Source organism: Ochotona princeps, chromosome X (assembly GCF_030435755.1).
Source record: "Ochotona princeps isolate mOchPri1 chromosome X, mOchPri1.hap1, whole genome shotgun sequence".
NCBI classification, from domain to species: Eukaryota; Metazoa; Chordata; class Mammalia; order Lagomorpha; family Ochotonidae; genus Ochotona; species Ochotona princeps.
The window spans coordinates 14,137,952-14,164,781 of record NC_080865.1 but is presented as its reverse complement, the minus strand read 5'-3'; the positions used below and the strand labels follow the sequence as shown (position 1 = coordinate 14,164,781).

At 46.5% G+C, this 26,830-nt stretch overlaps 1 protein-coding gene across 7 annotated transcripts in view; it reads right to left on the bottom strand.

Moving 5' to 3' along the window:
- Positions 1–20,061: 20,061 nt before the first annotated feature.
- The window catches only part of CASK (calcium/calmodulin dependent serine protein kinase), a 316,004-nt gene continuing 309,235 nt past the window's right edge, over positions 20,062–26,830 (bottom strand). For all 7 annotated transcript variants that reach the window (XM_058658921.1, XM_058658923.1, XM_058658924.1 and 4 more), the window contains 2 exons: positions 24,447–24,530; positions 20,062–21,068 (listed from right to left, as the gene is read on the bottom strand). In XM_058658921.1, the coding sequence (XP_058514904.1) occupies positions 20,892–21,068; positions 24,447–24,530 (261 nt within the window). In that variant the 3' untranslated portion in view covers positions 20,062–20,891. The remainder of the gene's footprint in view (positions 21,069–24,446; positions 24,531–26,830) is intronic.

Genomic DNA, 26,830 nt, shown 5'->3' with positions numbered 1-26,830 from the left:
GCCCGTTGCAGCTCACTTGGGGAGTGAAACATCGGATGGAGGATCTTCCTCTCTGTCTCTTCTCCTCTCTGTATATCCGGCTTTCCAATAATAATAAAATCTTAAAAAAAAAAAAAGAGAGAACATCAGAGATGTTTCTGAGGGGAGGGTTAGGAGGGAACATTAATACAAAGGCCATCTGCTGGCTGCTGCATGTGGCTGTTGGCAGAACCCGAAGGCCCAGGCCCTGTAGGGGCTCCTGCAACCCCCTGGCCTAACATTCTTCCCCACCTGCGTGACCTGGGAATGCTGCAGCCTTGCTGTGTTGCTAAAATTAGTTTGATTTATCGCTTCTCGGCCTTTTGGCTAAGATCAAGTGAAGATTTGTTTGACTTGATTTGAAAGAGTTACAGAGACAGAAGGAGAGAGAGAGATTTTCCATCTACTGATTCACTCCTCAAATGGCAGAGGCTGGTCCAGGCTGAAGCCAGGAGCCAGGAAGCAGCAGCCAGGAGCTTCATCTGGGTCTTCCACGTGGATGCCAGACCGCAACCACTTCAGCCATCCTCCACATTAGCAGGGAACCGGATAGGAGGTAGAGCATCCAGAACTTGAATGTAAGCCCATGTGGGATGCCAGAGTTGCAGGTGGTAGTATAACGTGGTGCATCATAATGTTCATTACCAAACTCTCAAGGTGGACTTCGGTCTGGTGTCCCAGTGTTAGGCCCATCTCCTCGGCCCCACAGAGTGTGGGGGCCGGCCTGGCCTGCCGCGCTCTGCTCCGTGTGGGCCATCAGGACCCAGGACACAGTGATGTTCAGCTCTTCCGCCTTCCTGCTGCTAGCCTCAGTTCTGTCTCAGCCACGTGTTCTCCTTGGGAGCCTCTCCGGACTCTGAAATAGCAGACACTAATTCAGGGGACACAAGTGAGTCTGGAGAGAGGCAGAATCAAGTGACATGTCTGTCCTTCAAAGGCCCCCAGCATTTGGGGAGGCAGGAAGACGCGGCTCTACAAGCTACAGCAAAGCTCCTCTTTGTAAAGTATTGTGTTTGTGACCAAAGTTCCCATATTCCAAAGCGTGCTCAGGGCCCTGCCGCTCAGGGCCTCTGCTTGGGTTGCCTAGCGAGCAGTGTGGCCTCCGCCCTTCTCTTTGCCCTGACGGCTTCTCGGAGCCAAAGTCCATCTTCCCACGTCTCCGCCCCAGGAAGGCGGAAGCTGCTTGCGCCGTCACACGAGCTCCCCAGGTTGCAGCCCTCTGAGATCTGTGTGTTTGCTCTGTTCACCAGCTGCGTTCGGGAATGTCTGTGGACTATGTGTGTGAAGGCCAGCTCTGCCCTGCCCTCAGCATCACGAAGACGGGGGGGAGGGGCAGGAGCCACGCTCCAGGAGGTGGCCTGTTGGGGTGGAGTGTGTGTGTGTGTGTTGGGGGGGGGGCACACACACACACACGAGAGAGACCGCGAGTGACTGAGATCTTCCCACCGCTGATTCACTCCCCAAATGGCTGCAACAGCCAGAGCTGGGTTGATCTAATGCTGGGAACCAGGAGCTTCTTCCAAGTCTCCCATCTGGGGGCAGGGTCCCAGGCACACGGGTCATCTGCTGCTGCTTTCTAAGGTGCGTTAACAGGGAGCTGAATCAGAAGTGGAGCAGCTGGATGACCATAGGTTGTTGTAGGTGGAGGCTTAAGCTACTCTGCCACAGCACTGGCCCCGTGTGGTCTGTGTTTCAAGCAGCAGTAACGGCTGGATCACTAGCTCCTCACTGTCTTCACTTACACACACACACACACACACACACACACGCACACTTGGGCTGGGCCGATTGGAGAAGGAGTCTTCTGTCTAATTCTCTCCTTCCTGACCGAAGCACAAACGGGTCTTTGGCATCAAGGAACCTTCTTTTGGGGAGAAGGGCAGGAGCGAGACACAGCCTTTCCTGGCCGACTACGGCTCCACCTTGAATGGGACTTGTGTCCCTTCTGTTTGGGTTCCAGGCAGAGAAGGTTTCGAAGCAGTTAGACAAACATTTGAGTTTCCCTTGAAAATTGGCTGACATCTACAACCGAGATCCTGAGAGGAGCAAAAGAAGTTTTGTTCACAGGTGGCCTGCATCCCGATGAGAACAGCTCACAGGGAGGCCCGGGGGTCCCCGCAGGAACGTCCCGGGTGTGATGTTAGCTGCCTTGTGGCTGTGGCTTACACAGGGCTCCCTCTCAATCCAGGAGCAAGTCATGGCATGGCATCAGCAATTATAAGCAGCGTGGGAGAATAATGGTAACAAAATAGATGAGGACTTTTTAGCACGCGTGACAGAGAATAAGGAAAGTATTATTTTATTTGACTTTTGCTTCAGGTGTGTGTGTGTGTGTGTGTGTGTGTGTGTGTGAAAACTCCATCTTTCCCTGTGGATTGTGAGCACGCCTAAAAGGCCATGGCCATAACCCAATTTGATTTGTCGTTTTCAAAAAGCTTGGAGCTGAAAGTATAGTGTCAGAACTGTTTTTGCATTGGTTGCTTATTCTCTTTCCAGCTAGTTGATTCGCTCGTACTCCCACTAAAAAGAGGACTGGCCTTACTTACACTCTGTTTCAAGGCATGGTGAAGGCCAAAGACATCAGACTGGGAGTTTTGAAGGTCACTTGCGCAACTCGGAGTTATACTTGTGGTGTGTTTGGCCCGAAAAGGCAGAGTGAGTTGTTCCATCCAGACCAGGCCACTAATGAGGGCTGCACTCCCACAGTGAGATTCTGTTTCTTTTCATGAATTAATTAACCATTAATGAGAATGTCCTTGGATGACTCTTTTGGTGTCTTGCTGTAATACCTATTATTAAAGTGCTCAATAACATAAAACAAAAACAAAACAAAAAACAGCCCACCCAAACCCAACAACCCCAGGGTAAATGATTACACAGGACAGACCTTCAGTCATTATCGTGCCCTGTTCCTGATGTTATCTGATATAACTGCCCTTCCCAAATGTCGTTAATTCTACTTCAAAATATGTCTTTGTTCTGTAAATCAAATCGTTACTGTGCTAGGTGGGCAGTCCACACCTTTCATCTTATTTTTATAACAATGCCTTTCATCTCATTTTTATAACAGTTCCGGGATGCAGGCATGGTACAGGTGTGAAAATCAAGGTTTAGAAAATGGAGTGATTTGGGGTCAACACGGTGGCTCAACAGGCTAATCCTCCACTTGCGAAGGCCAGCATCTTATATTGGTGCCAGTTCCTGTCCCAACAGCTCCACTTCAAGTCCCTGCTTGTGGCCTGGGAAAGCAGCAGAAGACGGTCCAAAGCTTTGGGCCCCTCCACCTGCATGAGAGACCCAGAAGAAGCTCCTGGCTTTGGTTTGGCTTAGTTCCGGCCATTGGGGCCATTTGGAGAGTGGACCAGAAAATGGAAAAATCTCTTTCTGTCTCTCTCTCTCTCTCTTTCTCTGCCAGTTTGCCTTTAAAATGAATAAAATAAAATTTTGAGGCCCCATTATATTTCTATATACTAACAAATGCATGCATGAAAAACAAAACAAAACATAATATCATTAACAATCATTCTAAGGAAAATGAAAACTTAGGTATTCACTTAATAAAGTATCACCAGGATCTGTGCAAAATGCTGATGAAAGAAATCAAACAAAGCCTAAGTAAGTGCGGAGACCTAGTAGGTTCATGGACTGGAGGAGTGGACTTGGTAAAGCAAACTAGCTGCCACTTCTCCCTGACCCTTTCTAGAAGACTAATAACATTCCTATCATAAGCCCAGCAAGGATATTCGTTGACATCAACAAGCTTACTCTAAAATGTGTACAGAAAGGGACAGCTACAACAATCTTGACAAATGACATAGTGAGAGGAATCACTCTATGTGATACCAAGTCTTGTTATATAAAGGTATTTCAAAAAGCTTAGGGGCCAATGTGATGACTCAGTTGGCTAATTCCCAGCCTGGAAGCACTGACATCCAATATGGGCAATGGTCATGTCCCAGCTACCCCTCTTCCCATCCAGCTCCCTGCTTCTGGCCTGGGAAAGCAGTGGAGGACAGCCCAAAACCTTGGGACCCTGCATCCACGTGGGAGACCTGGAAGTAGCTCCTGGCTCCTGGCTTTGGATCAGTTCAGCTCAAGGCGTTGCCGCCACTTGGAGAGTGAACCGTGAATGGAAGATTTTTCTCCCTGTTTCCTTCTTTCTGTAAATCTGCCTTGCCAATAAAAATGAATAAATCTTTGAAAAGTTCATGCAGAAATTTCACTGAAGATGATCTACAGTCAGCAAATCGGCCCACAGAAAGCTGTTCAACATCAGTCATCATAAGAGTAAAGTGCCCATTAAAACCACAGTAAGCTAACACTACACACTTATCATAACAGTAAAAATGAAAATTAGTGACAACACAAAATGCTGGCATGGGCAGGGAGAGACTGGACCGCTCATAGACAGCCGGTGAGAATGCACCAGGGTACAGCCACCCTGGAACAAGTCTAGCAGTTTCTTACAAAGTTAAACATGCAGCTGCCATATGATCTAGCAATTACCCTTCTGTGTCATTCATCCCAGAGAAATGAAGACTTACATTCACACCAAAACCTACGCCTATATATAACAGCTTTATTCATAATAGCTAAACATTGGGAACCAGCTAAATGCCCTTTAATCGGTGGCTGGCTAAACAAACTGGCATTGTGTTTTGTTTCTGTTTTTGTTTTGGCATCCCCTGGTTAGGAGTTGGTCTCCAGATGAGTTAACCCACCATGGCACTTCCATAATTTCAGGTTATGAATTATTTGGGGTGACTTGAGCTCTCTGATTTCCCTAGCACATGGCTGACATTAACAGGACTTATGTGTGATTAACACAGCAGCTGCAGGAGCAGTGTTCTGGAAAGACAAACCCAGCACCATTTGTCTCACCTCGTTGTTGAGTGCTTGGGTTCCCCCCTTTCTCATTAGGAAAATTCCTTTTGCCTCCAAGAGCTATTGTGGGGAATGCAAGTAGAAATAGCAAGGAAGCTGTGAGCCAAGGAAGCATGAGTCAACACTCCTCGAGGCTCTAGCAGGATTGGGCTGAGCTGTGAGTAACATAAATCCCCAAATACCAGTGGTTTAAACAAGGTAGAAGCTTATTTGTCTTGCACCATGAATTACAGGGATAAGACAGGGTGGATGAACTTGGAAGACATTACACTAAGTGAAGTGAGCCAGTTGCAGAAAGACAAATACCATGGGCTCTCACTAATGTGTGGAATCTAAAAGGAACACAGCTACCTAAGTAGAGTGCAGAATAGATGGTGGTTGTGAGAAGTGGTGGGATGGGGAGATGCTGGTTGGTCAAAGGATATGCCATTTCAAGCCCACAGGATGAATACATTCTGGAGACCTAATGTCCAGCATGAGACTCTGGTTAGCAACGCTGTCCATGTACTTGGAGTTTGTTAAGAGTAGAACTGGGGCACAGCACCACAGCCTAGTGGCTTAAGTCCTCACCTTGAACGTGCCGGGATTCCATATGGGCGGTGGTTCATATCCCAGTGGCCCCGCTCCCATCCAGCTCCCTGCTTGTGGCCTGGGAAAGCAGTCGAAGACGGCCCTAAACCTTGAGACCCTGCACCGGTGTGGGAGACTCAGAGGAGGCAATCAACCGAGACAATTCAACAAGTGATGCAAATGATCTCCCAAGAATGGGCTCTGGGTCCAAGCAGAGCAACCAACATTGAGAACAGGAAAGAAACATTGAAAAATTAAGCATTGCTCATTTCCAAGTAGACAGTATCATGGTTTCTAACATTTATGAGCTTTGTTTGGGAAAGTCATCATGATCTGTAACTATTCATGAATAAACTGATCATTTATAAAATTAATCTCCTCTTGGAACCGTTCTACCAAGAAGCCCTCATTGCCCTTTGCCTTAGTACACTGTGCACATTGATTGCGAAGGGAAATTATAAATCTCGCGAAAAGATGATTTTATGGTATCAGTGAGTATGATGCTGAGTTACATTGCAAAATCCTTGCCAGATGAACGTCTGATAGTGGTTCTAAGTAGTAACTGAGGGATGAATGTTGATGTAGGACCATCAAGAGTGTGATAAACCAAATATCAAGAGAGACTCTTGGGAAAATTGATAAAGCCCTAGACCCTTTGCTCTGCAGTGACTTCAGAAGTCAACTAAAAATTATGTGTAATAACGTCCCCTCTCCTCTCCTCTCCTCTCGTCTCCCTTTTCCTCCCTTTCACTTTTCCTCCCACTCCACCCCCCTCTCAGCAGAGAGATAGAATAAAGACAAAGATAGGAATTCCATCCACTGGTTCACTCCCCAAACGCCTCAAATGCACAGACTTGGGACAGGCCACAGGCACGTTGTGCTGGCGTGCAGTGTGCGTATGAGGGACCCAAGCATTTGAACCATTGCGGCTGCTTCCCAAATGTGCCCATCAGCAAGAAGCTGCAGTGTGGAGTGCACTAGGGACTCAAATTCGGGCAACTGATTATGGGATGAAGGTATCCAAAAAGATATCTTTTTTTTCTTGAAATATTTATTTGAAAGGCAGGGTTGAGAGAGAAAGAGAGAGAGAATATCTTTCATGCAAATTGCCAAAATGGCCAGGGCTGGGCCAAGCTGATATAAGGAGCTTGCAGCTTCTTCCAAGTTTCTCTCTGAGTGCAGTGGACCAAGCACTTGGGCCATCTTCTACTGCCTTCTCAGGAGCATTGGAGCTGATGGGAATCAAACCAGCACCCATATAGGATGTGGTACCACAGGCAGAAGCTTAATCTACTATACCACAATGCTGGACCCCCTCCAGCAGCATCTTAATCAATGTGCCAAACATCCCCACCCCATGCCATCTTTCTATTGCAAACGTCATCCATAAAGTAAAAGGTGTAATATCACGCCATACTACAATTTTATAATCTATCTATACACACACACATATGTATAGCTAAAAGTATTTAATTCATCATTTTTGTTAGTAATACAGCAGGTTACAATCAAGCCGTATTTTTGATGGGCATAGGCTCAAATGTGCTTACTTGTGTAATTTCCAAGTTCCATTCCCAGGACAGTGTTTCCATCAGATCTTTTCTCCTTATTCCTTAGGACACACTTGCTATTTGTTTTAAGTGGATTAACTTTTATTGATCTTTTCCTGGTACAGGTGATCCAGGTATAATGATCTCCCAGGACTATCAGGGGTTTTCCCAGAACACACTACCTAAATTGCAGAAGATCCGCATGATTATCTCAGTAATGGCCAAAGCAATTACCTGATAATATTCAAGACACCTTCCTGAGAAACATTCTTGGCAAACCAGGAATAGAAGATGAGTCAGCATCCTTGAATATTCTAGCTTAAAGTGCTGAAGGATGGACTCAAGGCTCCTGGCTTTCTACAAGGTAGTTATTAATTACAAAGGGGAAAATAATAGCTCAAAGTTTGGCACACACTGCCTTAATGACGTGATTAACACCAACACCATCTCCCACGGAGCAAAGGGACAAGTCACGTTCCACGACATCACTCAGTGGGAAGAATCACAGAGCTGCCATCTCCTGAGTTCAATCATGAACAGACATTAGGGACACCCCAAGAGAAGGAAGTTTGGGAGCTGGTCCGCTTCAAAGACAGACTCGGGAATTGGCCAGACTCCTAGGGACAGGGCAACTAAAGATGATGTTTGAAGTTGATCCAGCACAAAGAGCACCCAGTGGGGCAAGTGGTCAAAGGTAAGTGTTTGGAATTAGATCACACTAATGTGTCAGTGTTACTTTCTCGATTTTTAAAAACTATTTATGGGTCTGATGTGGTAGCCTAGTAGCTAAAGTCCTCGTCTTGCATGCCCCGGGATCCCATATGGGCGCCGGTTCTAATCCCGGTGGCCCCGCTCCCATCCAGCTCCCTGCTTGTGGCCTGGGAAAGCAGTCGAGGACGGCCCAATGCACTGGGACACTGCACCCGGGTGGGAGACTCAGAGGAGGTTCCTGGTTCCCTGCATCAGATCGGCGCGCACCGGCCCGTTGCGGCTCACTTGGGGAGTGAATCATCGGACGGAAGATCTTCCTCTCTGTCTCCTCCTATCTGTATATCTGACGTCCCAATAAAAATAAATAAATTTTAAAACAACCAAAACTGCTTACTTATTGGAAGGGCACAGTGACAGAGGAAGAGAGGACAGAAAGAGGAAGAGGGAGATAGTGGTGCTGGGAAGAGAGAGAGAGAGCGAGAGAGTTTTTCATTCATTGGTTCACTCTCCAAGTGTCAACAATAGCCAGGACTGCCAGGCTGAAGCCAGGAGCCAGGAGCTTCTTCCAGGTCTCCCATGTGGGAGCAGGGTCCCAAGGACTTGGGTTATTGTCTGTTGCAGGGAGCTGGATCAGAAGTGGAGCAGCTGGGAGCAGCTGGGACTCGAACTGCCACTCTGATATGGAACACTGACATTGCAATCAGCGGCTTTACCCATCAACTTTCTTGACTGTGATGATTGTACTGCTGTTATTAAACATTGATATTTAGGTAGTCTGAATAGATGGGAATTCTTTATGGGTGTATTCTTTGGTATCTAGGATCACTAAGATGGAAAGCATTGTCCAGATGATTAGGAGAGACACAAGAAGGGGCTAAGAGCTGTTTTTTTCCAGGGGGTCGGTGCATAGCTTAGCAAGCTAATCCTGTGCCTACAGTGTCAGCATCCCATATGGGCATCAGTTCTTGTCCTGGCTGCTCCACTTTCAATGCAGCAACTTGCTATGGATTGGGAAAGCAGTGGAACATGGTTCAAGTCCTTGGGACCCTGCACTCATGTGGAAGACCCAGAAAATGCTCCTGGCTTCCAATCAACACAGCTCTATCTGTTGCATTGTGGCTATTTGGGGAGTGAAACAGTGGATAGAAGATCTTTGTCTTTCCTTCTCTCTGTACATCTGCCTTTCAAATTAAATTAAATTAAATATTTAAAAAATGTTCATAGGACCTGGGGGGCACACAGCATGCTTCTCTCTCTCTCTCTCTCTCTGTCTCTCTCTCTCTCTCTCTGTCTCACGCACACACACACACACACACACACACACACACACACACACACGTGTGGTAGTCAGGGACCCATGTACACGGCCCACAAAGGCTAAGGGGATCGGTGGGGACAGTGGCAGGCCATCTCCCTCACTGCCCCAGAGAGAGACAGTCACCAAGAGGCAGCTGCATAAAGCAAATGCAGGGGTCAGTCACCCAAGGCCCTGGAAGGCAGTGGGGACCTGGACATGACTCAGGGCGATGGTGCCCTGCCTCTGGGATATGGCATCCCAGTTTACAGCTATGTTGAAAATGGATGCCGGGGCCACATAAAATAGCAGGAATTCACTACAACTCAATTTGCAGCCTTTTGGGAAAGTTCTAAATTACTTAAAATCCACTGGCATTCTGAGATGGACCAAGACATTCTGAGATGGCTCAGGTATTAGCGAAGGAAAAAAACAAGAAGACTTGAACCATCCTGTGGGGTTCTGCAGTAGGGTGTCTGCACCTGCACTCCTCCATCCCTAATACCACGTGGGTGATTCGAATGGAGCTCGTGGTTCCTGCTTTCAACTTGGTTCAGCCCTGACCGTTGGAAAATTTCTCTCTCTCTGCAACTCTGCCTTTGAGATAGACCAATCCTTAAAGAAATCATTCAAGGTTCGGAATGTTGCTAACTTCCTCCAGAGATGAACGCTGTTTCCTGCTGCCAGGCCCCAAGGGTACCAGCAAGCCGAAATCCCTCTATTGGACATCAGGGCTTGACAGAGTCAGCAAGTGAGCAGTTACCGCCGGTGCCTAACTCCCAGGAAGCAAACTCCCAGGGCCTGCACTGAGCTCACCCCAGCCCTGGCCGCAGTCCATGCCTCCTCTCCCTGAGAAGCCGTCACAGGTGCTGCTTGGCTTCTTGTCACCTTGCCTGGAATACACAAATGTCCCCGTGACCCTCCATGCCCTCTCCCTTCCTTGGATACTGGTTATTCTCCCAGATCCAGTCCCATACATTCCTCACTTCTTGTTGGTTTGTGAAAATTGTCCATCAGATGGATTTCAACTGGCTGCCTGATGAATGAAGCTTATACAAGTCCCTTTGGTGTTTACAAGTACACAAGGGCACTTTTTTTTAAAAGTTCCTGCCTGGGCCCAGCTTGGTAGTCTAGTAGCTAAATCCTCGCCTTGTACACACCGGGATACCATATGGGTGCCGGTTTGTATTCCGTCTGTTCCACTTCCCATCCAGCTCCCTGCTTGTGGCCTGGGAAAGCAGTAGAGGACGGCCCAATGCATTGGGACCCTGCACCTCTGTGGGAGACCCAGAGGAGACTCCTGACTCCTGGCTTTGGATCAACTCAATTCTGGCTGTTGTGGCCCCTTGGATAGTGAGCCAGCGGATGGAAGATCTTCCTCTCCCTCTCTCCTCCTCTGTGTATATCTGACATTCCAAAGAAAAAAAAAATCTTAAAAAAAAAATAGTTTCTGCCTGATGAGTGAGGCATATACAAATCCCTTAGGTGCTTACAAGTACACGAGGGGACTTTTTAAAAAGTTCCTGCAGAATGGAATTAAACATGAAGCTTAGGGGAGCATGTTTGGGAGTGGCCATTAAGATGCTGTTTGGGGTGTTTGCATCCTATACGGGAGTGCCTGGATCCACTCTTGGCTCCGCTCCTGATTCCAGCTTCCTGCTGATGTGGACCAGGAGATACAACAGGTGATGGTTTGAGCAGTTAGGTTCCTGCCTCCCAGGAACTTAACTTTCAAGCATTAAATGAGTGTAATCTTCCCATTAACGTTTCTAACTTCCTTGTTAATATTTAAAAATGTTACTGATTTCTTCAGCCCAGTGCAGCCCTGATCATTGCAGGTGTATCTAGGGGGAAGTGAACCAGTGGCTGGGGGCACTGTCTCTCAAATAAATACATCCATGATTTTTACAAAATGTCTTTAGGGGCCAGCACTGTGACACAGCATACTGAGCCACCGCCTGTGATGCTGGGCTCCCCTATGAGTGCTGGTTTGAGTTCTGCCTGCTCCATTTTGGATTCCTCTTCTTGCCTGGGAAAGCAACAGATGGCCCCTGGAAACCCATGTGGGAGACCAGAACGGAGTTCCTGATTCCTGACTTTGGCCTGGCCCAACCTCAGACGTTTTGACCATTTAGGGAGCGAACCTGTGGGTGGAAGATCTCTCTCTCTCCCCACCCCTTGTCTCTCCCCTTCTCTCTCTGAAGCTCTGCGTTTGAAATCAATAAATCTTTTTAAAAGGAATATTTGAAAGACAACAGAATGATAAAAGAAAAAGCAATTTTATTGATGATTTGGATAATCATTGATCCACAACTGTGTGAATTTGGGGTATTATAACAAATAGTTCGGTGGTCCGTCGGCTGAGGACACCTGCAACTGAGCTACTCAATAGTGGGCCCAACACTTTCTACTAATTTTAGATTCTTTGGTTGGTGCAGAGAAGCACACTTACTACATAACAATACAAAAACCTTTATGTTGATGGTTCTTGAGTCAACATACTACTGTTATATATATATCAATGTAGGATTGGAGCAGTGTCTGAAAATACAAGCTTACTGAATGTGCCTAGACACTAGCTTTGGGTGTTGTCTTTTTAAATGAAGAGGTCACTCAAGGGTTTCCAAACATTTGACTTGCTGTTTCGAGGCCTGAGACATCTTTCCATGTGATTATTCTTTAATATCAATTCTAGCTATGGTCTGTGAAGTATTCATGTCTTTTGTTCATACATTGGGAAGAGGGAGAGAGGCAAAGAAACATCCTTAAGTGTGTTTACTGCTAAATTCACTTGTAATGGCTGCGATTGAACCTGGGAGCTGGGAGCTCCTATGTGGGTGGCAGGAACCCAACGACTTGAGGCAGCACTGTTGCCTCCCAGGGTCGGCGTTGGCAGGCTGCTGGAGCCAGGAATCCAGCCGGGGCATTCTGACTCCTAGGTGAAATGCCTGCTCCTCAGAGCTTGACTGACTATTAACTGTTTCAATTTTCTATCACTCTAATGTTTCACTCCTTAACTTGGCTGAAACTGGTTTCGATGTATGGTATCTTGTTTCTTTCAGAACAGGTTGATATCTAGATGAGCTACTCCTCATTTACTTTTTTCCTCGTAGGATTTCCTTTTGTTTTCTCGCTGCTTAATTTCCTAGGTGAGCAGCCTTTTTAGACAGGTCCAAAGATGTATCCCTTAGATTTTGACTTGGTGTTGTGCAGTAATTTGGAAAGTACTGATGCTATTAAAATATTTAGTGCTTTCCTCCAAGCACATGCTTCTGTTGATTCCAGTCTCAAATTTTCAACGCAGCTTTATCTTTTCAAAAATATAGAACCTGTAGATTTTGTTATTTTTTTTAAGTTGCTGTAATTGATGAAATAAATTAATCATAATAAACAATGTGTTTAGTATGGCCCCGACCTACCTTTAAACACACACACACACAATCACAAGCATCCTTTTGTTGTTTACGTTTTCTTACTTTATCATTAACAGACAAGAATGCTATTAATGCCTGTTTCTTAACGTGTCCTTCAGTGATTCCAGTGGCTGTCCAGTTGTCCTTGCTGGTGTTGCAAGGCATACCATGATATACTGTTAGTGAATAGGGACAATTTGGTGATGTCTTTTTCCATATTTATTCTTCTCTTCTTGAGCAAGGTTTTTTTTTTTTTTTTTTAAGATTTACTTATTTTTATTGAAAAGTCAGATATACAGAGAGGAGGAGAAACAGAGAGGAAGATCTTCCATCTGATGATTCACTCCCCAAGTGGCTGCAATGGTCGGGACTGAGCTGATCCAAAGCCAGAAGTCAGGGGCCTCTTCCAGGTCTCCCACACAGGTACAGGGTCCCAAGGCCTTGGGCCATCCTCGACTGCTTTCCCAGGCCACAAGCAGGGAGCTGGATGAGAAGCGGGGCTGCCAGGACTAGAACCGGCGCCCACATGGGATCCTGGTGCATGTAAGGCAAGGACTTTAGCCACTAGGCTACCAAGCTGGGCCCGTTGAGTAAGGTTTTAAAAGCACTAAGAAATAAGGAGGAGGCAGGAGACTAGTAGCTAACCGAACAATGTGTTTAGTATGGCCCCAACCTGCCTTTTAACACATACACACACACACAGAGAGAACTAAAAAAATTTTGTGAAACAAATGGAAGAGTTACATTTATTATGGTACACTTTTTCTTTCATAAAATGCATTTTCATAAACTTTTGGAAGAGCTTTCCAGTGCACGGATTTCAACATTTTTGAAGCAAAGCAAACATTGTTGCATTCCACTTTTCTAGAGTTTCATGTAGCACCCTGTAAATTCATGCTGGGCTTCTAGCCTGAGAGGTGCACCCACAAGCGTTTGTAGCAGTTGCCTCATAGAAGCAGAATTTGGTTGAATCTTTTCTTTGTGTTTATTCGTATGCTAAAAGCATCTACTGAAAATCATGTGTTATGTAGGTAATTAAGAAATGACAATGTTAATGCTTTTATTGTATCACTTTTAAGGTGAATTACACTGACTGTGGGTTAAAGCAATTGTTTCAGGGTATTTTATGTATTAATTTATTTCATTTGAAATACATACACACACACACACACACACACACACACACACACACACACACACACAATCTTTCCCATATGCTAGTTCATTTCTAACAACAGCCAGGGCTAGTTTGGGCTGAAGTCAGGAGTCCAACCCGCCATCTGGGTTTCCCATATGGGTGGGAAGACCCAAGTATTTGCGTCTTCATTTGCTGCTGGCCTAGGTGCTCATCAGCAGGATGTTGAATGGCAAGTGGAGTAGCTAGGATTCAAACCAGGCACTCCCATATGGAATGTGGTGACTTCACCTGCTGTGCCAGACACCTGCCTCTCTTGAGGATATTTTCCATGTTATATTTTCTTAGTGTTTGATTTGTTTGTTTTCCAGTTGGAACTGAGTGTTAAGAGTTTCAGTAGAGGCTCACAGATTTTCTTGTGCCTTTTTGCTAATAGGTGTTCGTGTGATGTGCTTTGACCATTGTAGCCACCCATGTCTCTGCCACCCCAAGGAAGAAATAGGATGCTTCTACCGCCATGGAAAGTTCTAGGGAAAATTTTGTAGTGAGCTGCTGTTTATTCACATGGCTGAGCCTCCCACCTGCTGGTGCAGTCTCTGTTTCCCCACCTCAGCCTCAAGTTTAACACCTTGTGGCCTGAAGTCATCTGTGTGGTCCCTATAGAATGTCCCTTCAGCCAATTCCCTCCAGCATATGATAGGAAGGGATGAGTTGGGGCAGAGGTGGGGGTGGTGCAGTTTGGGCACTACTGCTGTAAACATAGCAGTTGGTCTGTAGGTTCCATGTCTTGTGTGCTCAGTCACAATGTCACATATCATCTTCTGGAATATTCTCTGATAGAGCACTTCTTCTCTCTGGCTGGGTTGCAAGCTTGCACTACAATATTGCCTTTATGGGAGATTTGCTGCCATCAGTGACCTTGAACTCAAGCTCACTGGCTGCTAGCCTAGTCTTTCTGCAGGCTGTGAGTGGCCGCGACAGTAGTTCCCAGGAGGCCACCTGGTGTTATCCAGTTAGCTTATTAACTGGGAAAAAGCTTGGGCACACACACTCATATTCATTTCTACCAGCTGCACACTGACATGGTGGATGTGTTTTCTTTTTTTTTTTTTTTTTTATTTTAAATTCATTAATTACATTGTATTATGTGACACAGTTTCATAGGTACTGGGATTCTCCCCACCCCTCCCCAAACCATGAAGTTCAAAACCGCTCCATGATAGGAATAGGCTTTCAGTCCTCCGTGTCTGTAGGCTGAGACATCTGAGGCAAGGTGCTGGGATTTCTCAAATGGGCTAGGGGCTCAGTTTCTCATGTCTGAATGTGGCCTAGATTCTTGGTGATCTCTTTTGGTACATGAAATCTGCTCGAGTAGATATCACTCATAGTTTAGGTTTCCTTAATATGGGTCTTTTCTTTCTTCCTTTTTTCTTTAAATGAACTAGATAAGCCCCCTTCAGCCCAGGCTTTTTCTGGGGGTGTATGTGACACATGCCAGTGTGGGACTCACAAGTCAGTATGGTTCTTTGCTTGGGAAACGGCAGGACGAAGACAGTGCGTGCACCAGGTGAGTGTGACATGCCAGGGTACCCAGCCCAGACTCCAGCCAGCAAATATGTCCAAGCACCAAGCAGCAAAGGGACCAGGCAGAGGGACAGTCCTGGGGCAGGCTTCCTCCTACAGCTTTGGAAAGACATGTCAAACAGGCGCCTACACCACTACAATCAATGTGGACTCCTATTTGTGGGAGACGTCACAACTTGGGAATTTTTCCCTTTTCTTTTATACCAATGCTGTTTGAATCTGCATCCCACTGCGAGCAACTGAGCTTGAACTTCTCTCAGGATGCAGTCTGAAAGCCATGGGCACAGACGGATGCTTCCAAGATGCACCCCAGGAGCCTGGCACATGCTCCCCTGGGAGGAGGGGACAGGAGCGGTCCCTATGACCCCGGCCCCCAGTGAGGGGAAGGCCTGTGAGGGGCCTATAGCAACCAGGCCATCTTTTTTCCTCAAACCTCTATATTGTTGCTTGTTCCCATGTTGTTTGGCCTACAATCTGAGGAGACGACTGACTTTTCATGTTTTATACATTTTATTCATACATTTCTCCAACTTTGAAATGACAAAAGCCCAATTCTATGGTTTCCCATTACACAGCATCCTACAAGTATGTATATTCTACAAAGAATACTATGGAGTGTTTTTTCTTCTTCCCCTGTCACACAAGAGAACTGACTGGGGTTTCAGCGACTTGGGTGATGCTGGCAGCGCACCAGCCTTCCAGTGCTCCGGGCGACAGGGTGCAGGGATCAGGACGGGAGGGCATGTGCTAAGGCATGTAAATAGATACACACAGAGAGAAAGAAAAGCAGGACATTTACAGAGAATCCGAACCTTTCCGAACCCTTCAGCTCCTGGCTGTTGAAGGACACCTTCACAGATGCTCTTGCAAGCTAAGGCTTTGCTGTACCCTGCAAATACTTACAATGGGAAGTGGTGAAATATACAACAACCATTCACATCTCTCTCGTTTTATCACTGAGACAATACTTCGAAACCTTTTATAAAAAGGCAATAATACATACAGAAAAAAGAACACGTTGGCGAAAGTTGATGCAAAACCACCCCAGAACTGGGTTTCAAAGGCGACGCGTCTACTCTGCAATGAAACGCCATGGGCTTGGCTTCTCAGCCTGGGAGGGTCGTGGCGTGCGTGGCCTTGGTCTCAAGTCACGCTTCCTGCTGCGCCAGGCAGCTGGCCGCCCACCTGTACACATGACCTTCCGGGACTCAGCTGACAGCTGAGACTGGAAATCAATTCCCCCTTAGTCTTTCTTTTAGTCTTTGTCTCCTCCAAATGAGAGAGAGAAAAAAAAGTAGGTGGGGCCATTCACTGTGGAGGAATTTCTACTCCCAAACACAAGTGTGTGCCCGGAGGTTGTGTATCTTCTGGGTGCATGGATGGTCAGCCCAGGCCTCCAGGAGGAAGGTTAGAACCCTGACAATGTTGCTTCAGTCACACGCCAGCCAGAGTGCAGGTGGCCCCCGAGTGTGAGCAGACCTCCAAGTTTCTGAGATAGCATTGTGCTTGGGGCTAGAAATGAGGTCTCCATGTGGTGACAAAAATCTCTCTTTCCATTTTCTTTTGCTCCGTCCATTTGCACAGGTTCAAGGGAGTTGATGGAGGGTTGGGTGAAAGGTGATGGGAATTCAGGAGTCCCTCTCCCCACCCCCACCCAGAAGAGCTAAGACATGGGGGTCCCTGTGCTAGAGATGGGGCTGCCCTCTTCTTGTGGCTGGGCCTTGGGCCTTGGGACATGTCTGCCCATCTACCCAAGCCCAAAAATGGCCAGGTAAAAGGCCGGATGGAAAGAGGTGGCAAGCACTTCCCAGAAGGATGTGGCAGTAAGCCTCACTCCCTAAGCTGGACAACCTGATGCTTTCTATATTTCCAGGTTTAAGGCAAACTGAGGAGCAAGGCCCATCACACACTAAGCCTTCACTGGTACAGCACGGTGAAGGGGACAGTGGACCGAGGAGGAGACCTTATTTCTAAAGTGGTAAGAAAAGGGTGTGCTCCAGCAAATGAAGTGAGCCATGGGGAAGGTAAGGGGGCCCTTCTGTAAGCTGCTGGGAAAAGGGAAGGATCTAAGAGAAGAATCCACTAGAGGTGTGAAATGAGAGAAAGGTGCAGGGACCGGTCACAGGTGGGATTGTAAGCCCTTGAAAAGAGGATGGAATTAGGAGGCTGCGTTCAGTTGTGAAAAATAAGACACACATCCTCCCTCCACACATGTGCATGCACACACAGCCACACCCAAGCCAGAATGAACGAGGAGGGGGAAGGAGCACAAGGGACTTGCTTTTGGAATGCTGATTGCAAGGTGCCACTGCGGTCAAGAATGTACGAATCGGGCAGCCTTCTCCATAGCCATGGCAGCAAGTTCTCTTTGCCCCAAATAAAGAAATGAGTCTGAAAGGAAAAAAGGATCATTTTATCAGTGGCAAGAAAAACAAACAAAAAAGCTCTGGGCTGCTTTGTCTCTGAAGGGTTACTCTCTGCTTCGGGTCTTTCTGCTGTCCTGCTTCCTGGATGGTGGCTCAATTGACTAAACTTTTGCAAGAAATAAGCTATTGAAGGCTTGATGGAGAGGTAACTGTAAGTGATGTAAAGACAAACAGAAGTCCTCCATGGTGAGGAGATTAAATGTTTTAAAAAGATACAAGTAGCACCCAGTGCAGGCCTGGTTGGCCCCAGCAGCCAGAGAAGGAATTGGATTCGGGAAACGCTTTGCGTGTTGCGTTGTGCGCCAGGGAACTCTGCCCATCTTCTGATATTCTGCCACCAATAGGATGGCCTGAGACCATGTCTTCTGCATGCAAATAGTCAGAAGTAGGTCAGGTATTTCTTTCCTCTCTGAGCAAATATTTCCAACTGTTTCACCCGACAGGAGACACAGAATCGCATTTGGAAAGCCTCCTGTGTTGTCTTGACACTGGGAAACTTCCAGATGAATTTAACTGAGCAACCTTTTCCCTTTTTAGTGTGAAAACTAAATATGCTGTATGTGCAAATGAACTGATGTCTTATGATGAGAAAATCAGGACATTTAATCATTTTAGCAAAGAATCTAACAACACATTCCTCTTGCTTGGGGAGTGGGGTTCAGGATTGCCGACGTTTCAACTGACCACTCCCCTGATTTAGGAACCAAATCAGTGGCTCTGGTTTTTAGAAGGAAAAAAAGAATGGTTTTGCTGATGGAATGCGAGCAGTAAAGAAGTTTTTTTTTTTTTTTTTAGCAATTTTCTCTGATTGCTTAGTGCACAATTGTAATACAGCGGCAGCAGCAGTGGTGGACTGAAATTACTCTGAATTGGAAAATGTAAGTACTTTTTTTGCTAGCTCATAAAGACACTGCTTGAGGGGAGAAGTGGATGAGTTCTGGGTGCTGACATTTTGCCATCTGCACAAGAGCATCCCACCATCAAGGGATGGAGAAGAGAAGACAGGCCGTCAGGGCCTCTGGGTTTTGGGGCGACATCTCTTGAGTAGCCTTGCCTTTCTCTGCTGAATGCACCCTTCCAAGCTTGGTGACTGGCTTTCTCAGAAGGGCATCATCAGCGTCCTGGGAAGTTAGGTCTCAAAGGGGCCAGTGGGTGCATGGGATTTCTCCCAGAGGGAATCAAGCTCGGTTTTCCATATGCAGTTGTATTCTTTGTGCTTCACTGCTAAGAGGTAGAGGGGGCGCTTCACACTGAGAAATGCCCAGATTGTGGTCTGCCTCCTTATAGGAAGGACCATCTGCCTTGGCACTGGTTAGATTGAAATCAGCCCTGTACAACTCTTTGAAGGTGCCTCTCTATGTCAGGTGAGACCATTGTTGAGCCTGTTTCTGGTCTGGTGATTTGGTCACCTCTCTGACTGACAAAGAGCATTGGGGGGAGAGGGGGAATGCCAGTATGGTTTAATAAATCATAGGTGGGGGCTGGGGTGTCGACAACATAAAAGAAGCATACAAATGCCTTCTCTGCTTGGTCCTTCGAGAGGAGCCGCTCAGCTCAGGCCACACCCTGTACGTCCTGCCAAGGCACAAAGTGACGGAGGCCATCTAACCTACAAGAAGCCAAAAACGATGGGATGTGTTCAAGGATCATGGGTTACTGTAAGCACCTGGCACCCTCACATGCTCACAAAAGACATCCTACCAGCCTCTGGCGAAGAGTCTGCGAACCCCCAGCCTCGACCTCCTGTGCTGAAAGCATATGACTGCATGGAAGGGTGATGAGATGGTGACTGTCTCTAGAGCCGCAAGGACGGATGGGTCCCCTGTGCCAAGGGATACAGCAAGAGGAAGGAGAGACCACAGTGGCCTGTGGGCGCATGGCTCTCTGCGAGTCAGACAGACGTGGTCTGAGCTGTGCCCTGGCAGGCTGCTTGGTCGCCCTGCCAACCGATAGTCATTCGTGGGCCTTCGATGGTTCCATGAGCATCTAGCAAATTATAAAATTGAAAAGATGATCAGCTTGGAAACTGGAACAAATCACTTAGCGAAATGAAGGACCCAAAGGCATTGAATTATTGAACACATAAAAGGAAGTATATTTTTAAAAAAATTGGTCAGACTGTCCCGTTAGTTATCATTTTAAAGGAATTTACAGGGCTGTTATGGATTATCCTTTTGGAATAATTCAGTTTATAGCAAATGCCTAAACTGTTTTCTTCATTGCACAGTATGTATTTTCTCTTAAAATGGGTGCTTTAAAACAATTACATACAGATTAAAAATCCTCATTTCTTTGCTTAATTAAAACGTTAATACTCTTAGACAACACAGATCTGAAATGGTGAAACCAGCAATTCCCCCTCCCACCTTACAACAAATTAAATTGAGACAAAATTACAAACACATTTCACTACATGATTATTATTAATAAAAATCAGTTTCTTTTTTTTTTATAAAGTTGCCCGAAATGCAAGGGATGTGCATAGGTTTACAACTTAGTCATAATAGCAGTTTATTCTTATTCCCCTGGTGTGCCCCGTGAACGGAATGTACTTTGCTGTAGATTACAGATTGCTTTGTCCAGCACAGACACACCGACAGCATAGACGCTCGCGACTGTCCACATGCATTAAGAGTCAAGACCCAACTTCAAATCTCTAAAAGGTTTACAGGGTGCTTCAAAGAGACAGTATCACATTATCTGGATGCTACATAAAGGACTTAAAAAAAATACTATTCTAAAAAAAAAGAGAGAGAGGAAGAGAGAGTGAGAGAGAGAGAGAGAAGAAAAAAAGGCCTTTAAAAATTGATGACAGTTTTGTAATCACTAATTATTTCAAATAAATAAAGGAAAGAAAGATATCCAATTCATAAAATCAGACTCTAAAAAGAATGTAGTGTTCCACCCCCAGTCAAGGTAACAGAATCATTGTTTATTATTATTAAAATAGATTATAGAAAGCAGCATCTATTTTTTTTGTGCAGTTTTTAGGGGCCTTGGAAATAAAAAGCTATGATTTCCAAAAATATAACATTCCAAAGGATTGAATAATACATACATTTAAAGATACATTTTATTAAAGTTTAGGAGAACTGATTAAAAAAGATACTGTCTCTTTAAATTAGTGTGTAATTGTTTTTTTTTCCTCCTCCTACCTATTCGGACATGACAATAATTATAAATGTAGGTCACACTACAACTAGGTAGTCTCTAGGGACCACGACCTGCTGACATGAGGCCGATAACAAAGAGGCTTTTCCATGTATGAGGTGGCTCCCAGTTACGCTCAGCTATCTGGGGAGAGGCCTAATAGACCCAGGAGACAGGGACCCACTGCGGGGCTGTGCACACGAGCTCCACGGCTTCCTCCAGATGTCTGATTGTCTCATCGATTTCATTGTTGATAATGGTAAGATCGAAGTAGTGTGCATATGTTCTCTGCAAGATGTCAGACTCCTTCTGCAGACGCTGAAGAGATTCATCCTGCACAGCGATGGGGGTGGGCATGGGGCGGGCAGGGGAGGGCAAGAGCAAGGAGAGGAGAGTGGTCAGTGGGATGCTTTCTCTGCACAGGCTGCTTCAGCCCACTCTCGTGAGACATCAAGAAAAACCCCGACGGGCCACCCCTGGGGACAAGGCCAGGGCTGCTCCCTGACTGAGCAGAAGGGGGACCCTGTGATGGCAGGGTGACAGAGCTTCTGTGGGCAGCTGTGACCCTGCTATGGGCCACACGTAAACCACCAGAACCAGTCGGTTAGACACTCTTCTGCAAACATGGCAGCCTGTTCTGAATCACTTGCAGGAAGGCCCACAGGAGCACGGCTCACCAAGAGCTACCCTCGGCTAAGCTGTTCTTGCCTCCTTTTGCTAACAAAGGCTTTGCAGGGAGTCATCCTCCCCCTTGCCAGGGGACAAGGCTTGAGGTTTTTTAGCCTTCACACTCTGCGGCCCAGCAGTGTTTGCCACACCCCTGCCTTTTGACCACAAATGGAGTTCCTTTTTCCTTTTCTCTTTAGATGTACAGCATGTTCCAGGAATTCCATTACACTGAATGGCCTTCACGTGAGAGGAATGGATGCTGGGGCCAAAGCTTTTTGAAAATCACCAATAATGGAGGCAAAAAAGCCATTTCCCAAATACCATAGCCAGAGGCACCTGCTGACCCCTTCCCCTCTCAACTGAGCTGCACTGCAAGTGGACCAAAGTCTGCTCACAAAGACTTACATGTTGCACAGAAACAAAAACAAAAAGAAACAAAAAATCGCTAAAGGAAGAGAGGCTCAGTACCATGAAGGATGCTCCCTTGGCTACAGCTCCCAGGAGAGCTCTCAGCAGGTGGGACTAGGGGAGGGACCCAGAACTTTCACAGCAAAGAGGGCTGCTCTGCCCAGACAGGGCTCTCTTAAGGACCCCGGCCAGATAGAAACCTGCTTCCCGGACCTTCCCATTTCAAGTCAGTGATGCTGACTGCCCCAAGGACGAGCTCAAATTGGAAACCAGGAAACGCCATCAGTCGAATTTACCATCCCCTCATCTGCCAGTCACCAACAGGTAAGCTATTGGCCTGAGTCTTGCACCTGCGCAGATATACTTCAATACCTGGTTATTTACTGTCTCTCTCCCCAACTAGGGATGTCTGTGTGCCCTGAAACTGCTTGCCCCAGCACTAGGTGCTGCTTTGCTCCCAGTAAGTGCATAAGAAATGCTATAGAAAGAATGAGCACTTGGCTGATTGAGACTGGGCATTACTGGGTTTTGTGAGTGTTACATTCCTAGTCAAGTCACTGCGCAAATGTAGCAGGAAGTACAGCCACAGCTTGCAGGGTGCTGGAAGCTGGTATGCACAGTGTTCCTTAAGACTCCTCTCCTTTGAGGTCCCCCTGTTCTTTGCAAAAGATTTCTCTTGATGAAGCTGGGTGCCGTGAGTGCAGCTCTCTATGAAGGGGATCAGAAGTGAGACAGAGAGAGAGGGAGGGCTTGAGCCCGGTGCTGCCTAGGGGATGGGCAGACAGCAGAGTCGAGGATGCTCTGAAATGTGAATGTCCTTCTTACAGTGCTGTCCTCTGCAGGAATTCCAAGCAGGACCAAGCATTAATTGCTGCATAAAAGGCCTCAGTTAACAGTCTTCTTCTCAGGTCAGATCAACATGTTCTGTTTGCACTTACATAATGCCTAGTGTTTTCCCTGTGCCTTGACTTGGCAATATACACAGTGCAAAACCTCATTCTAGGAGGAGTGCATTCACCCAAAGACCTGAACCACTGGTGTTTCCTGCCAGTACTAAGGGGGGAGGGGCAGATCCTGCGGTGTCACTGTTTGCTCTGGGGGATTCTATGCTCATATCCAGTCCTGCACTGCCAATATCACTGGCAGAGGTTAGAACTTGCTCCAAAAGCTGGACGGAGGAAAACAGGAAAAATGCGTGGCTGAAAAATACATCAAAATTTTAATGTAGTTCTCTTAAAAAAATTAAGACTCCCTCTTAAGGATCTTTTAAAGATGAAGCTATATTTGTCAGTTTCTTCCTTGACAACAGTTTGTCTGCATGCTTGACGCACATGTGAGCAGGGCTTAGCTCAGTGACAACAAAATGCCTTTACGGGAACAGCGAAAGCAGGGATTGGGGGAACAAAGTATCTACATTCTAAATCTATTAAGGAAAAAAGGCATCATCACCTCCTAGCTGGTACTTACAGGCAATTTTCTGCACCATTTTGGCAGCTATGGAAAATTAGTAAAAGGGCAGGAAAACAGGCAAAGCAAAAAACAAAGCAAAGATGATAATTCAAGAAAAACATATGGCAACAAAAGAATAAAATTTAACCACACAGCTGGGTTTCAAACATGCTTGCGTATTCAGTAAGAGGGGAAAAGAGACTTGTACACAGAAATTTACCTTTTGCCAATGAAATGACCAAAACAAGAATGACTGGACATACCAGTAGCATAGGCAAAAGTAAATCTTTCATCTTTTTAAAAGGCACATAAATAAAAAGGTCTCCATTTAGCTGTACTATAAGCTTGGGGGAGTTTTGGCAGGTGTTCATGGAACAGTCACTAATTCTCTGTTGATTTCTAAAAGTTGCACTTTGCACAGGAGTCTCCTCTGAACTCTGTATGACTGACAAACTTACAGCAGGTGAGCACTGCTCCACTTACCAGACCCATGCCAACCACCTTTCTCAACTGTTCAGTGACAGAAAGCCTTCTAAGTGGGCTCGGCACGGGGGAGCTCAGCCAACTCTCGGAGGGAACTTCTTGTTGGCAGTGGCTGACTTGAGTTGATTTTGGACAGACTTCATTTCTGTATTTGGCCATCTCCAGGGGCCTGGGTAGAAAGGCTATATGGGTTTCACCCCAAGGGCTACCCAGGTAAACCAGCCAAGGCCTTCATTATAGCTATCTTCAGGCAAAGCACTGCTTGACTTAGAGCTGGCTGTGAGAGCTGCTTTAGCACAATCCCCATCCGGGAAGGGTGTGGATTGGTAGCCCGGGGAAGGCATGAGATGCCTGAGGAGCCGTGTGCTGGGGGGGGGGGTGGGAGAGGGTGGACCCTATCGGTAAGGTCACAGGCTATGCTTTTTGACCTCAGCAGACTTTGGCTACAAATGCAGATGGATATGCTCCAGGCTGTGCAGGGATCTTAGTAAGACTGGAATTTGCTGACTGAGATCTCAGAAGAACTCCAGTGTTAACATTGGCTAATTCCTAAATGGAAGGGGGACTTCAAGCTCTGGCACTCAATAACAAAACAGCCTTGTGTAGATGTCTTACAGATGGGAACTTTGGCTCTGAATACAAAACACACAGGGATCCTTAAAAAGGGGCATGCGGATTTGGGGCAACATGGTTTATTCTTACCTCATTTAAACCTGGAGTGATAGTAGGTGCGGCAATAAAAACAACAAAAGGAGCAAACTCTGCGGTTCTCAGGACCTTCAGTGCCTGTGCGGAAAGACAAAGTTGACCCCCCAATTGAGGCTTAAAAGAAGAAATGGCCAAATGCAAGTTTCATACGAGTCTATGCAAAAATGGACACAACAATTTCAAGCCCTTGATTCAAAACTTTGGTATTCTTAGATTTCCCAACTTTATATATATATATATAAAACTTCTTTTACTTGTTTTCTTTCAAAGGATGGACGACAGCTATCAGAAAATAAAAGATGACAAACTGGACATTTTTTCTCATGAAGCAATCGGATTTCTTTTTCTTTGTAAAAGTCGACACTACTTTGGTTACTGTTCATTTAATTAGCAAGGTTATGATTTAGAGCCTGAATTGAAGCGCACTGGGCAGAGATATGGACCTGCAGGTTGGCATCACAATGATCTGGAGTCCATTTTGTCACATTTCAAATTTCAAGTCACTAACCAAGGAACGCAAAGTGCGGCCACCGTAGCCATGTGTGCTGCATTCATAATTCGATCAGACCTTCAGAGGTGTCCTATGGCATTCACAGGGGAGGGCACCCTGCTCACATAGAGAGCTGGAACCCTGGGCTTTTTGTCTTAATCCTGCCACTACAGCTGCTGTGTGCTGGGGCTCTCGTGGTGAGCCCACGAGAAAACACTGCACTCCAGGCAGGCCTGTCCAGTCCCCTCCCAAGGCATCGTGCAGTGATGCCCTGCAGCACCATGACCAGAAAGCTGGGGAGCCAATTTTGCTGAGGGATTCCTGCTTCAGCTGCATCCACGGCAGGACGGGACACTCTGGGCAGGGGGTGGAGGGGAGTGGAGTGATGGTGGTACAAACTCCCCTCCACAGGAGAAAATTCAGCACACACAGGTACCCACTGCAAAATGATTGCCATGGAACTGACATGTATGTGCTGAGAATACATTTCTGGCTGTCCCTCACACAAGAATCTCGGAAGTCTATTCTGCTACCCTTCGGTTTGTTTCCTGAAGGGCCTTTCCATGTGGCTTTGCTCTGCGCTCGTTACTTCACCTTCTGCTTGCTTGACGGGAATAGTGATTAGACAGGTTTCTTGTCTTGGATTTTGCTGCTTTCTCATCCAACCTCCACCCTTCTACAGGCATGATCTTTTCTGGAATGCCAGTGCTATCAATCCCCTGCTGAAAAGTCTTGCATGGCTCTCTCTAAGACCAGGGATAAAACATACTTCCTTAGCATGAAAGTCATGTTCTTTCCTCACAAGCTGGCCCAGGCTTAACCTCGCTACCTCTCCCAGCCCCTTCTCCTCGGGGGGCAGGTATGGGGGGAGCTCTTACTGAACCACTTTCAGCGGCAGAAAGGGGCTGCCTGACCTTTGCTCTTCTTGTTCCCCTTGTCTGGCCCTCCTGTAGTCTTCCCCCTTCTTCCCTTTCCCTTTGGCTTGGCTCAGTCCTGAGTGCCATTGAGCACACCTATCACCCTGGAAGCACATGCCCCCAGGGGCAAGCAGCTGTGTCTCACTCAGCTGTCTCCCTTATGCCCGGATGGCCCTTGGCACTCCGCTACCTTCCTGATCAGCTTCTGATGTCAAAACCATACATCTCATGTGCACAACGCTGATGCTGCCTTTTGAGGCTGGTGCAACCAAGGCACGCTGCTGTCTTGGCTCAGACAAACCCTGTGGCCTCTTGGGGGCACATATGCATGTAAGAAGTAAATTTGCTATTGAAGGTTCTGCCTGTCTTGTCTAGTGCAAGGCTCGCCTTCACTAGGGCTCTATTTCTGAACTGCAGTCACATGGCTCTCTTCCGGTGAGTTAAGGGAACCTGCGGTGTGGCACATTGTTTTATCCATCAAAGTTCCAGAATCGTTAAAGTCACATGGTTCACAGTCCCTTGTAAGCAAGCTCTTCAGGCTTGTTTGGAAGAGGTATAAACCATAATTTCTCTGCCAATCCTTTTGTGATCAAAGACTTTGGCAGGCAACAGACAAAATGCCAAAGCCCATGTGCAGCTCAACCGAGCTGAAAAGCGATTTTCACTCAGAAATGTCCTTTTTGTCAATAGCATCTTGAGCCTTTTTTCCTTTCTGCCTGTGCTCATAAATCAGTTGAATGAAGCATAAGACATAAGGTTTTTCTCATCACCCCCTATGCACACCTATCCACCCACAGCCAGCCTGTGGGAAATTGAGACAGGAGAAAAATCCTGCTTGCTTCTGTCCCTTAAGCTTTCACCCAAGTGCAAGATGGAAGTTCACACAGCCTGCATGCTGAACAAAACCCACGGATGAAGTTGAGAATGACAGCCCAGGTATAATAGGTGTTTTCCTCTGCTCAGTGACCCAG